At 53.4% G+C, this 11,062-nt stretch overlaps 2 protein-coding genes across 2 annotated transcripts in view; both read right to left on the bottom strand.

Annotated features, from left to right (window-relative positions):
* SLC16A4 (solute carrier family 16 member 4) overlaps nucleotides 1-7,081 on the bottom strand; it is a 21,239-nt gene extending 14,158 nt beyond the window's left edge. Inside the window, exons 1-5 of the mRNA XM_014952895.1 lie at nucleotides 6,850-7,081; nucleotides 6,228-6,325; nucleotides 4,888-5,020; nucleotides 3,493-3,636; nucleotides 2,333-2,494 (exon numbers count right to left, since the gene is read on the bottom strand). Coding sequence (XP_014808381.1) covers nucleotides 2,333-2,494; nucleotides 3,493-3,636; nucleotides 4,888-5,020; nucleotides 6,228-6,325; nucleotides 6,850-6,865 — 553 coding nt within the window. The 5' untranslated portion in view covers nucleotides 6,866-7,081. The remainder of the gene's footprint in view (nucleotides 1-2,332; nucleotides 2,495-3,492; nucleotides 3,637-4,887; nucleotides 5,021-6,227; nucleotides 6,326-6,849) is intronic.
* Nucleotides 7,082-8,706: 1,625 nt separating this feature from the next.
* LAMTOR5 (late endosomal/lysosomal adaptor, MAPK and MTOR activator 5) overlaps nucleotides 8,707-11,062 on the bottom strand; it is a 4,125-nt gene continuing 1,769 nt past the window's right edge. Inside the window, exons 2-3 of the mRNA XM_014952909.1 lie at nucleotides 10,344-10,461; nucleotides 8,707-9,096 (exon numbers count right to left, since the gene is read on the bottom strand). Coding sequence (XP_014808395.1) covers nucleotides 9,036-9,096; nucleotides 10,344-10,461 — 179 coding nt within the window. The 3' untranslated portion in view covers nucleotides 8,707-9,035. The remainder of the gene's footprint in view (nucleotides 9,097-10,343; nucleotides 10,462-11,062) is intronic.

Here is an 11,062-nt window from a genome sequence, read left to right as displayed (position 1 = left end):
GCAGGAAGGCATTTTTAGGCTGTTATAAAATTCATTCTTTTATTTTTTTTTTCCTTTACCTTGGTGCCTTCTGTTGCCAAGTGCCTGTGGATGCACCTCAGTGGTCTGTAAAAACTAAAAAATTCAAAAGGGCTGTGCGTTCAGCAGAAAACCTCTCAAGTGCCCTTCAGTAAAAATTGGGAAGAGAAGGTTGCTGTTCGATCCCTTTTTCAAGAGAGAGGAAAAAGCAGAATATTGAGAAATACACTCGTGAGATGGTAATTTTTATAAAGAAGCGAAGGAGGACAGAAGACCAGCATTTTTTTTAAAGGCTCAGAAATTTTTAATACTTGGATTTTGCATTTTCCCACTATGTTTTGTATGAACTAAAGACCAGAGGAGCGCTCACTGTCAGCCAAATCTTGCTGACCACTGTGTCCCTCCTACTCTTAATTCAAATTGTCAGATTAATCTCTTCCTTCTCCTTCTGGATCCCTTGAGGGCCTTCATCATTCCTAAATATTATACAGTGGTGTGGAAGTAAAGTTTATTTTTGTACAATAAAATATTTTATCATGACTGAGGTCGCAGACACTTTCTTAACCCAACGCTACTTAATCCCTGCTTTATAACGGGGCACGTTGGCTTTTTGGGGAATTATTTTGGCTTTTTTTTTTTTCCCTTGGAGGTGAATGTGCCCAATCAAAATGGCCAGATCAAGATTCAGATCAAATTAAGGTGGATTCTTTTTCCACCAGGATTGTTTTGGGGTTTTTTTCCTTTTCTGCACACATTCCTGAGTCAAACAGGAGGTCTTGGAATGCCAAGAAACTCTGGATTCTTTGGCTTGTGGGTTTGAGCTGAGTGGGGGCCGTGGTGGGAAGGCCAAACAGGAGGTCTTGGAATGCCAAGAAACTCTGGATTCTTTGGCTTGTGGGTTTGAGCTGAGTGGGGGCCGTGGTGGGAAGGCTTTAGGAGGACAGAGAGCACCCATGTCATCGGGAACTTGGGTTTGTTGGGTGCAGAGAGGCTGGGGAATCATCTACCTTTGGCTGAGAGAACCACCCACCACCTGAGAGCAGCTTTTACACCTACAGAAGGCGTCGCTGTATGTACAGGAGGAGGGTGAGGGCTTTGAGCTACACCTCTCCCATGAAGATTTATCGTAGGAGATACTGGGGACTATTTCTTGGCAAGATTTGCGGTGGTTTTCCTCCCTGTTTTGGTATCGTTGTCATTATAAATAGGTTTAAAAGCTTCTTTTGCCTACCAGCCACTGCGATGAGGTAGGAGGCATCCATGCTGCTGATGCCCAACGTCCTGGCTCTTGCCACCAGGTGGAACATGGGCACGAAATAGGCCAAGTGGCTGAACAAGAAAGACCAGGTGAAAATGCCGAAGACGGGATCCTTCAGCGGGGAGAAGTCGAGGAGAGGCTGTGGGGTTTCCTTCTCGGTCGGTGGAAGGGATTTGTGGCTTCTCTTGGCCTCAACGGCTGTTTCTGGTGAGCAGCTCTCCACGGGGGGTTTCTCAAACCCTTCCAAATCCAGTGGATTTACTGGAGCAGACACATCTCTGCCGTGGGGAATCGTGACTCCCTCCGTGGTGGGAAGGTCCTGTGCACCACGGAGCTGTATTTCCCTCTGAGTAGCTCCATCCAAGCATCCACCAGGTGGTTCTGAGTCCTCCTTTGCCATCAAAGACCCATGTTCTTGATTTTCTACAGAGGAACGTTGGGGTCGCCGGGGGCTGTCGGGTCGCAGGAGCATGCTGGAAGGCACGAGGTTTAACATGATGCCTCCAAAAATCAGCAGAGTACCTGAGGGAAGAGAGAAAATGCTTTTTTTTTTCTTGGCCTAGGAGAAGAAGAGCTGTAGGAAATGATCTTTCTAGAATGGGGTGTAGTTTGTACTGAATGTGGAGAAAGCTCTGGTGTAAGGAAGAGGTCTCTTACAGGAGCTTTTATTCCTGGTTTTCCAGCTGGAAATTCTTTTTGGTGTGATGCAGGCAACAAATCCCGAGCTACCTTTGGGATCTGGGAGTTTGTTTAATTTTCCCTCCTTAGGAATCCGTTTCACATCGTGGCCCTTCAAGGTGGCCTTGGACCAGTGTGGTAAAAGTAGGGATTTTTCGGTTTTGGTTTTGGTTTCTGAGGGCTCTGTTTTGATGCTGACTTCACTTCAATGACTGATGAAGTGTTTAATCATTAACAAGATGTCCCCAAACTCTCCTAAAAAGAGAGAGGGTTGTTCCTGGGTGCGTCCAATTTTTAATTTTTCAAAAAGACCCTCTTTGCCCTGCCTGGAGATCCTCGAACACCCTCTTAACGCTGATGAATCTAAGATGCTCTCACCTTGCCAACCGTAAAAATCGAGGAGGAGCTGAGTGAAGGGGGCGATGAGGAAGGTCAGCCCCATCCCGGAGCGGGCGATGGCGTTGGAGAAGGCCAACCGTGTCCTGCAACGCTTGGCCGTCATCACCGCCGCCGCCTGGTACAGGCAGGCGAACCCCAAACCTACAACAAGGGCAGAAATAAGATATCCAGCCCCCCCAAAAAGTGACTTGCTTCATATCATGAGCCTTAGAGGTTCAAAGTCAAGCCGTCCCAAGCTCGTTGTCCCCCATAGAAGAGCTGCTTTGCAGGGTTTGAGGGTTGAAAGTGAGGGATTTTGCTGTAGCAGTTAGTGGAGAATAAGATTCCGTGCGTGGTATTTAGCACCAGGGGGGGTTGAGACCCTGCACTTTGAGTAAGGGATTTTAAAAGGCCAGGATTCGTGTCGGGTCCAGAAAAAAAAAGCAAAGTTTATTGGGCGTAAGGGATTTTAAAAGGCCAGGATTCGTGTTGGGTCCAGAAAAAAAAAAGCAAAGTTTCTTGGGTCTAGCATGTGGAAACTGGTATTTTATGCTCCTGAGCGTATGAAGCTTGAGGGTTTCACACAACATAGAATCATGGAATTGTTTGGGTTGGAAGGGACCTTAAAGATCATCAAGTTCCAACCCCCCCTGCCCTGGGCAGGGACACCTCCCACCAGCCCAGGTTGCTCCAAGCCCCCTCCAACCTGCCCTTGAACCCCTCCAGGGATGGGGCAGCCACAGCTTCTCTGGGCAACCTGGGCCAGGCTCTCACCACCCTCACACCAAAGAAGTTCTTCCCCACATCTCAGCTCCATCTCCCCTCTTTCAGGGTCAAACCCTTCCCCCTCCTCCTGTGGCTCCCCTCCCTGATCCAGAGTCCCTCCCCAGCTTTCCTGGAGCCCCTTGAGGGACTGGAAGGGGCTCCAAGGTCTCCCTGGAGCCTTCTCTTCTCCAGGCTGAACCCCCCAACTTTCTCAGCCCCCCTTCAAGCATCTCTGTGTCCCCTTCTGGCCCCGCTCCAACAGCTCCATGTCCTTCCTGCGCCGATCTCATCGTAAGGAGCTGGGGATGTTTTGCTGTTGAAGGAACCACCTGGTTTAACGTGAAAGGACAATCCTCGTGCGCAGGACAATCTCCGCCCGACCGCGGGTCGCTCACCCAGGAGGAGTCCCATGGAGACGCAGAGGAAGGGGACGCTGGTGGCCTGTGTGCTCAGCAGGCAGCCCCCTCCCACCAGGCCGGCCCCGATGATGGAGGTCGGCCGCTCGCCCAACTTCCTGCAGACCACGGCCACGAGCGGGGCTGGAAGGGAAAGGAGGGAGATATCTGGAGGGGGTCCAGAGAAGGGCAACGAAGCTGGTGAGGGATCTGGAGAGTAAGTCTCCTGAGGAGAGGCTGAGGGAGCTGGGGGTGTTCAGTCTGAGGAAGAGGAGGCTGAGGGGAGACCTTCTCGCGCTCTATAACTACCTGAAGGGGGGTGTAGAGAAGCGGGGGTCGGTCTCGTCTCCCAAGTCACAGGAGATAGGACAAGGGGAAATGGCCTCAAGTTGCACCAGGGAAGGTTTAGATTGGATATTAGGAAACATTTCTTCATAGAAAGGGTTCTCCAGCATTGGAATGGGCTGCCCAGGGAAGGGGTTGAGGCACCATCCCTGGAGGTGTTCAAAAGACGGGTTGACATGGTCCTCAGGAATATGGTTTAGTGATTTTATTTTTTTTTTTTAATTGCTTATTTCTCATTAATTTTTTTTTTGTCAGAGTTAGGTTGATGGTTGGACTAGATGACCTTTAAGGTCCCTTCCAACCTAGATGATTCTATGATTCTATGATCTCACGGTGAAGATGCCCAATGATGCTTTGCAGGGCTTGGGGACTTGTAGTAGGGTCAGTTCATCTGGTGTCACCGTGAGTGCCCTGTGTGCCACCCCAGGAGGGAGGGGGTGACATGAGAGATTTGGAATGGATTAATATTCTGGAGAGCAGTCAAGAGACCTTGCCTCCTACTCTGGGAGCTCAGGGGATGGGGCTGGGGGGGAACAAAGCCCAAACTTTTGGATCATAGAATGATTTGAGTTGGAAGGGACCTTAAAGCCCACCCAGTGCCACCCCCTGCCCTGGGCAGGGACACCTCCCACCTGCCCAGGATGCTCCAAGCCCCCTCCAACCTGGCCTTGAACCACTCTAGGGATGGGGCAGCCACAGCTTCTCTGGGCAACCTGGGCCAGGCTCTCACCACCCTCAACCTGCTTCCTAACGCCCACCATGCTCAGTGGCCATGAGTTACTCAGCAGCTGGTTTGCTGGGAGGCAAAAATATTGGCATTAGGGGTGAGCCTTTGGTCTGAATGTGTGTAATAAACCCAGTAGGTTTATTTTGAGGTGTGACACCGGTGATTCCTGTCTTTGGCCCATTCTCCTGCTGAAACACGTGTGGGTGTCCGTGCAGCAGACTGAGATGGATATTGATCAGATCTGGAGAACATCCCCAGGGCCCCTTATATCAAATGGGCTTGAGGTTGAGGAGCTGCCCCCACCCTTACGGCCACCCCCTCACCTCCTAAGAAGCGCAGGGAGGACATGATGGAGCCGATCCAGCTGACCTGCTCCGAGGAACCCCCCACCTCCTCTTGGAAAGCCACGAAGAAAATCCCAAAGGTCTTGAGCATCCCCATCACCAGGACGTTGACCTGAACGGGAAGCGGACGGAGGTAAGATGCCAAAGGAGTCAGGCAAGGGGAAAAAGCTTTTCCTTCTGCTTTTCTTGTGTGGGCAATTTGTTGTGTTTGGGGAGAAACAAACTGGGACACGTTAATTGGTGTTGGGGGGTATCAGCAGGGTGGACTGGTGGTGACCACACTGCGGTTTAGTAACAAACTCTCAAAAAGATGTTTGTCCAAACTGGCTTTTGTGAAGAAAAGGAACAAAATAACTCTAGAGCCTGACTCTTCCAGGTTGTTTTTTTGTTCCTAAGTTATTTTTTAATACTAAAAAATAATCTAAACGTGTCTTGGCGCTCTGAGGGATTGCTCGCAGCTGATGGGGGGTTGAACGGGGATGGACATTAGCCGGAGCGGTTTCCCAGGCTTGTCCTGCCACGGGGGCAAAGGACAGGTTGTGTCCTTAATTTTAACTCCCTCCCCCCTCCCCGGTCGTGGGAGGTTAATGTTTGGCAGCGAGTTACTCGGGATGGAGGGGAAGTGGAGAAAGCTTTCCTGTGCTTCCCAGTTTGCCTCGCTGGAGGATGGCGTTGCCTTCGTCCCTGATGGGAAGGTGGTGTGGGGTTTTAGAGCCTGTGACATGGAGAATTAGTGTCTTTGAGTGGTGTCAAGGTGCTTGGTCCTCCCAGGAGAGAGTAACCGAGTGTGTGTGTGCTGCCTGCACCTGCAATCAATTCCTGGGGACCCATCTTTGCTCCGATCCTTGGCTTCCCAAGGTGGGATCTCACCCTCATCAGAGGTAGAAGACACCCCTTTGGGGTGTGACACCCCAGTGGTGGTGGGTATGAGTAGGGAAAAGTCACCTCATCCTTCCAAGCTGCCTTTTGGCCCTGGGCTGCAGGTTGGGGGCCTTCATTTATACCTCACCCAGATGTTTTCAGGTGGCATTTGTGGAGGGGAAGGTGTGTCTCTGCTCAAAGCTGCCTTTTGGCCCTGGGCTGCAGGTTGGGGGCCTTCATTTATACCTCACCCAGATGTTTTCAGGTGGCATTTGTGGAGGGGAAGGTGTGTCTCTGCTCAGCCCCTGGTGAAACGGGCGATGGCAAAGCACGGCTGATTTTTGCCTGTAGCTTGGTGGGATCAGCCTGTCCTGTCCTCTGCTCCGCAGGGATGAGACTGGAGACTTTCTATCCACCCCAGCCCCAGGAGGGTTTAGGTGACCATGTTCTCTGCTTACCAGGAAGAAGTGAAACACCACTCCCCATGCCCACCCTCCTGCAGAGCCTGGGCTCTTCCTGGCTGCCGGAGCCTCCAGCTCTTCCTCCTTCCTTTCCCCTGGAAATGAGAATTTCAGGACACGTTAACACCTTGCTCCGTTGCTGTTGCAATTCAAAAACTGCTCCCGTGACAGCAGCAGCTGCCTTTGAGCCCTTTACCTCCTTTGCTGTTAATAAATAGTGGCGTTATTCAGCTTACAGGGGTTTTTCAGGGTGGGCAAAGCTTTTCCCAACCGTTTTGCCAACAGATGTTACTTTGGACACAATTAAACTGTTTGTAGGCAGTGATATCCTTTCTCTTTCCCACCAAATTACTTAAGCTTGAAGGGATTTAGGCGAGCAGCACCTCAACTGCTGCTGTAGAGCGGGCATTTTGGTTGGTTTGTGCCGAAAATTGGGGGGTTCAGGGTCTGTATCCGTCTGTGAGCTCCCCTGGGAAACTCTCCATTCCTCCTCTTCCTCTGCTCATCTCCCGACCCTCCTCTTGCCCATCCCACACCTCTGGCAGCAGCTGGATCCTGCCCGAGGGAGCAGCGGGACCCTGGAGCAGCTGGGGATGAGGAACCTGAAACTTTTCCTTACCGCCTCGCTGCTCCATCCTGGAAAATCCTCCCCGAAACAGTCGGTTGCAAAGAGGAATCGTCTCTTCATTTGCTCCAGAGACTAAATCCCCCCTTCCTGACTTGGCACCCCAAAGCCTGCTCCCTCATTCACCCCCACTGAGGATGTCAGTGTCCGTTCTTCCCGACGAGCCCTGAAGTGAGACATGGAACCCGGCAAACGCTGGAGCTGCGTGGCCAGAGCCCGTCCTCCTCCTCCTCCTCCTCCTCCCCGGAGGCAGAGCCCGGCTTGCGGGGGCCCCAGGGCCAGGAGTCCCTCCCCTTCCCAAGCCGGGAGCAGGAAACCCAGGGCTTTGAGAGCAGAAATCCTATTGGGAAAGGAAAAGAGGAGGGGAAGCCTTCAAGGGTTATAGCTCCAGGTGAAGCCTGGGGTCTTTCGAGACGTTGGTGGCAATGGTGGGGAGGAGAGCCCCCGTCCCTGCCTGCGTGGCCCTTGGCCCAGGAAACTGCATGGTTTAGGAGGGGAATAGTCTGAAAAGCTTGAGTTTTTTCCAGCTAAGATGCTCGGAGCAGAGCAACCCTTGAGCAGAGCTGGCGGTGGAGCGGGGTTTGAGTTGGCTCCGTGCCTCCATTGTAAATACACACAAGCTCCTGGGTAAATACAGCCCTCACGCTTCCTCCCCCCCCTCCACAACCCCGTTTCGGCTGACCTGTCACCCCCAGACAGCATTCCTGAGGGCAGATAAAACTGTGGGATCCTGACACCCATCTCTGCTCCCCTCCCTTGGCAGAGAAGGCACCGGTCCCCCCCGACTGCAGGAGCCCAGGAGGTACCAGAGCCCGTGGAGGAGCTTTCCCTGCAGTCAGACTTTTAATAGGTGCATTAAGCTTTTATTTAAGTGGAATGGTTTTTGCAGCGAGTACAATTTGAAGGATGGTTTGGGGGGGGATTGGCAGGGGGTTGCTGGGGAGGAGGCAGCATCTTGGAGCTGTCGGATGTCTGGGAGGAGAAACTCTGGCTTGAGCTGCTCCCAGCCCCGGGGGCTGGTGGGGAGAGGGGACATGGGGACCCCTCAACACCCCCACAGAGCTTGGACGCATCAAGACCTGTCGTTGGGCAGAATTAATGTCATTATGCAGAATTAACACCGACCTGGACAGATGAGGGGGCCCAGACAAGCAGGATGGGCTTGTCCCCACTGCCCCTTTCACACACGGCAACGGCTGCCAGACTGTGACCATCAAAGCAGCCCGAATGTCATTTTTTTCCCCTGATCCAGCCCAATTTGTGAGCTCCTGCTCAGCTGTGACGCTTCCCTCCCCCTCCACACGCACACACAGCTGGAGCCCACCTCCTTTTTACTCCCTTACCCATAGGAAGCGTGGGGGTGCAGCAGATTTTCAAGGGGAGGGAAAAAAAAACCTTTCCCCAGGGTTGGTTCCCTGCCCAAATCTGTGAGGAGGGGGGAGGCCAGGATTTGTGAGGATGTTAAAAAATCCCTTCACAGTTCACAGAGGGACCAGGCAGGGCCGACACGTTTAGGTTTGAACTTCAATCCAAGGCAGAGTAAGCCAGTAACTCTCAGACCCAATGTTTAACTGGGAAAGGTTAAACATTTCCCAGGAGAAATTCCTCGGGAGGTGCTTTTCCACTGGAGGAGCCTCCGTTAATTCAAACCTTGGTGCACTGCTCCTTTTCCCTGGAGAAATGCTAATAAGAATTTGGGAGAAGTATGGAAACAAGGCAAAGCAACGGGCAACAGTTTTCACAGAGCACAGAGAAGCAAAAGTGTGTTTTTGCAGGTCATTTATTGATTTCTCCGACAAATAAGGCCAAAGCAACGGGCAACAGTTTTCACAGAGCAAAGAGAAGCAAAAGTGTGGTTTTGCAGGTCATTTATTGATTTCTCTGACAAATAAGGCCACACACATACACCCCCCCACACACACACACCTCGTACTATCATCTGATCATCACCCGAGCCTGGTGAGTGACCTGCGTTTCATCCTCAGCAGATTAAGTACTAAAAATGTGAGTTGGAGACCCTGATAGCTGCACGGGAGCTGTTAAGTGGAGAGGGAGAGCTTTTAGCTCAGGTTTGGGATTAGGAGCACGTTCCACGCCGGAGCAGCAGAGGGAAGTGGGGGTCTTTGTGAGGAGAAGCTGGGCTGGAGTAGGGACTGGAGCTCTGAGCAGGTTCCTGAGGGTCAGGATGCCAATTTGTGCACTGCTACGGTGATGCTGTCGTGCTTCTGGATCATGATATTCCTAGAACAAGAAGGAATGAGGTGGTTGAGAAGCCAGGGAGGAGGAGGAGGGTGGGAAGCTGGACAGGGGTGTCACTGTGTGGCTGCAGCATCCCCAGCTCTGCACTAAACCTGTCACTCGCTGCGTCCCTTCTGCCCACTCCCACAAGAAGTCTCTGCCTTCCACGCTGACCAGCTGCAGCCTGGGCTTAATTAGCCCAAGTGGGGAAGAAGTACTGAGATGCAGTAGCCATCATGCTCTGAAAGGTTTCCTGCAACTCCCTGAGGTGCCACTAAACTCATAGATTACACCTTATATAGACACACCACCTTGGAGCCCCTTCCAGTCCCTAAAGTTGCTCCAGAAAAGCTGGGGAGGGACTCTTGAGAGAGGGAAGCCACAGGAGGAGGGGGAAGGGTTTGACCCTGAAAGAGGGGAGATGGAGATGAGATGTGGGGAAGAACTTGTTTGGTGGGAGGGTGGTGAGAGCCTGGCCCAGGTTGCCCCGAGAAGCTGTGGCTGCCCCATCCCTGGAGGGGTTCAAGGGCAGGTTGGAGGGGGCTTTGGGCAACCTGGTCTCATTGAAGATGTCCCAGCCACTAGAAGGGATGGAACTGGATAAACTTTAAGGTCCCTTCCAACCCAAAACGTGCTGTGATTCTCTGGCGATTCCACCCCTTCCCTGGGTTGGAGGGGACCTTTAAGTTCATCAAGGCCAACCATCAACCCAACACCAACCAACCCACCACTGACCCGTGTCCCTCAGCAACGGCTTTTAGATCCCTCCAGGGATGGTATTTGGGGAGGGGAGCCATAGGACGAGGGGGAAGGGTTTTAAACCAAAAATTAGGAGATTGAGCTGAGATGTGGGGCAGAAATCCTTTGGTGTGAGGGTGGTGAGAGCCTGGCCCAGGTTGCCCAGAGAAGCTGTGGCTGCCCCATCCCTGGAGGGGTTCAAGGGCAGGTTGGAAGGGGCTTGGAGCAACCTGGGCTGGTGGGAGGTGTCCCTGCCCAGGGCAGGGGGTGGCACTGGGGGGGCTTTAAGCTCCCTTCCAACCCAAACCATTCCATGATTCCATGAATTCACGTGCCTATGGCAGTGACTACCTTGCCCCCAAGGCTTCAGAGATGGGGCTTCTTCCACATCTACCAGTTTAGCTCGAGGTAGAGCTGCTCTTGGAATCGGACTCTGGGGAGGGCCCCAGGGCTGGGGGGAAAAGGTAAACAGGGGGGAAAAGCTTGATCCCACCCCCCCGTTGGACGCTCACCCGCTGTCTGACTCCAAGCACACCACGGGCGTATCGGTGGGGTCAGAGGTGAGCTTGGCTGCCTGCTGGGCGAGGACGGAGATGACGCCGGCGTGCTCATCTGAGAGGGTTCCTCGGCCTGGGAGAGGTTGGAAACGTTGGCTGAAGCCATGGGGGCCATGACAGCCAAGGGGGGCTGCTCCTGCCGGGGCCCTTTGCGCCTCCCCTGGGGCCTGACGCAGCTTCTCCCCGAAGTGTTGCCCTCAAACCACCGTTTTTGGCCTCGATTTAAGGGGCAGGAAGAGCTGATGGGAGTTTTTCCTCCCATATTGGGGGGAATGCAGAGTACCACGGTGCAGGAGGGGGGACATAGGGATCTTGGGGACCCCCCTGGAGCAGGCTGGGAGGGGAAAGGCCGCAGAAGCACCCCTAAACCTGGAGATCTCCCACAAGCAGGGCCCGGTGCCCCCAAACTGTGCGTGGGAGGCCCCTGCACAGACCAGGCCTAGTGCCCCCAAATCGGGAGGGGTCCCACAGGGCCGGGCCCGATGTCCCCGGACCGGGAGAGCTCCCGCAGGCCCGGCCCCGGTGTCCCCCGACCCCCCCCCAGAGTCCTTACAGGGCCTAGACCGGCCCCGGTAACCCCCACCCTGGGATTTGCGGTGGGGGAGGCCCCACTTAAGCCTTCCCCAACCCCTCCCCGCGGTGCTCCGTTACTTACAGCCCAGGTTGAGCCCCTG

The sequence above is a fragment of the Calidris pugnax genome, unplaced genomic scaffold, assembly GCF_001431845.1.
Source record: "Calidris pugnax isolate Ruff unplaced genomic scaffold, ASM143184v1 scaffold214, whole genome shotgun sequence".
Taxonomy (NCBI): domain Eukaryota; kingdom Metazoa; phylum Chordata; class Aves; order Charadriiformes; family Scolopacidae; genus Calidris; species Calidris pugnax.
Note: the sequence above shows the minus strand (reverse complement) of the source record. Positions and strands in the feature narration are given on the sequence as shown.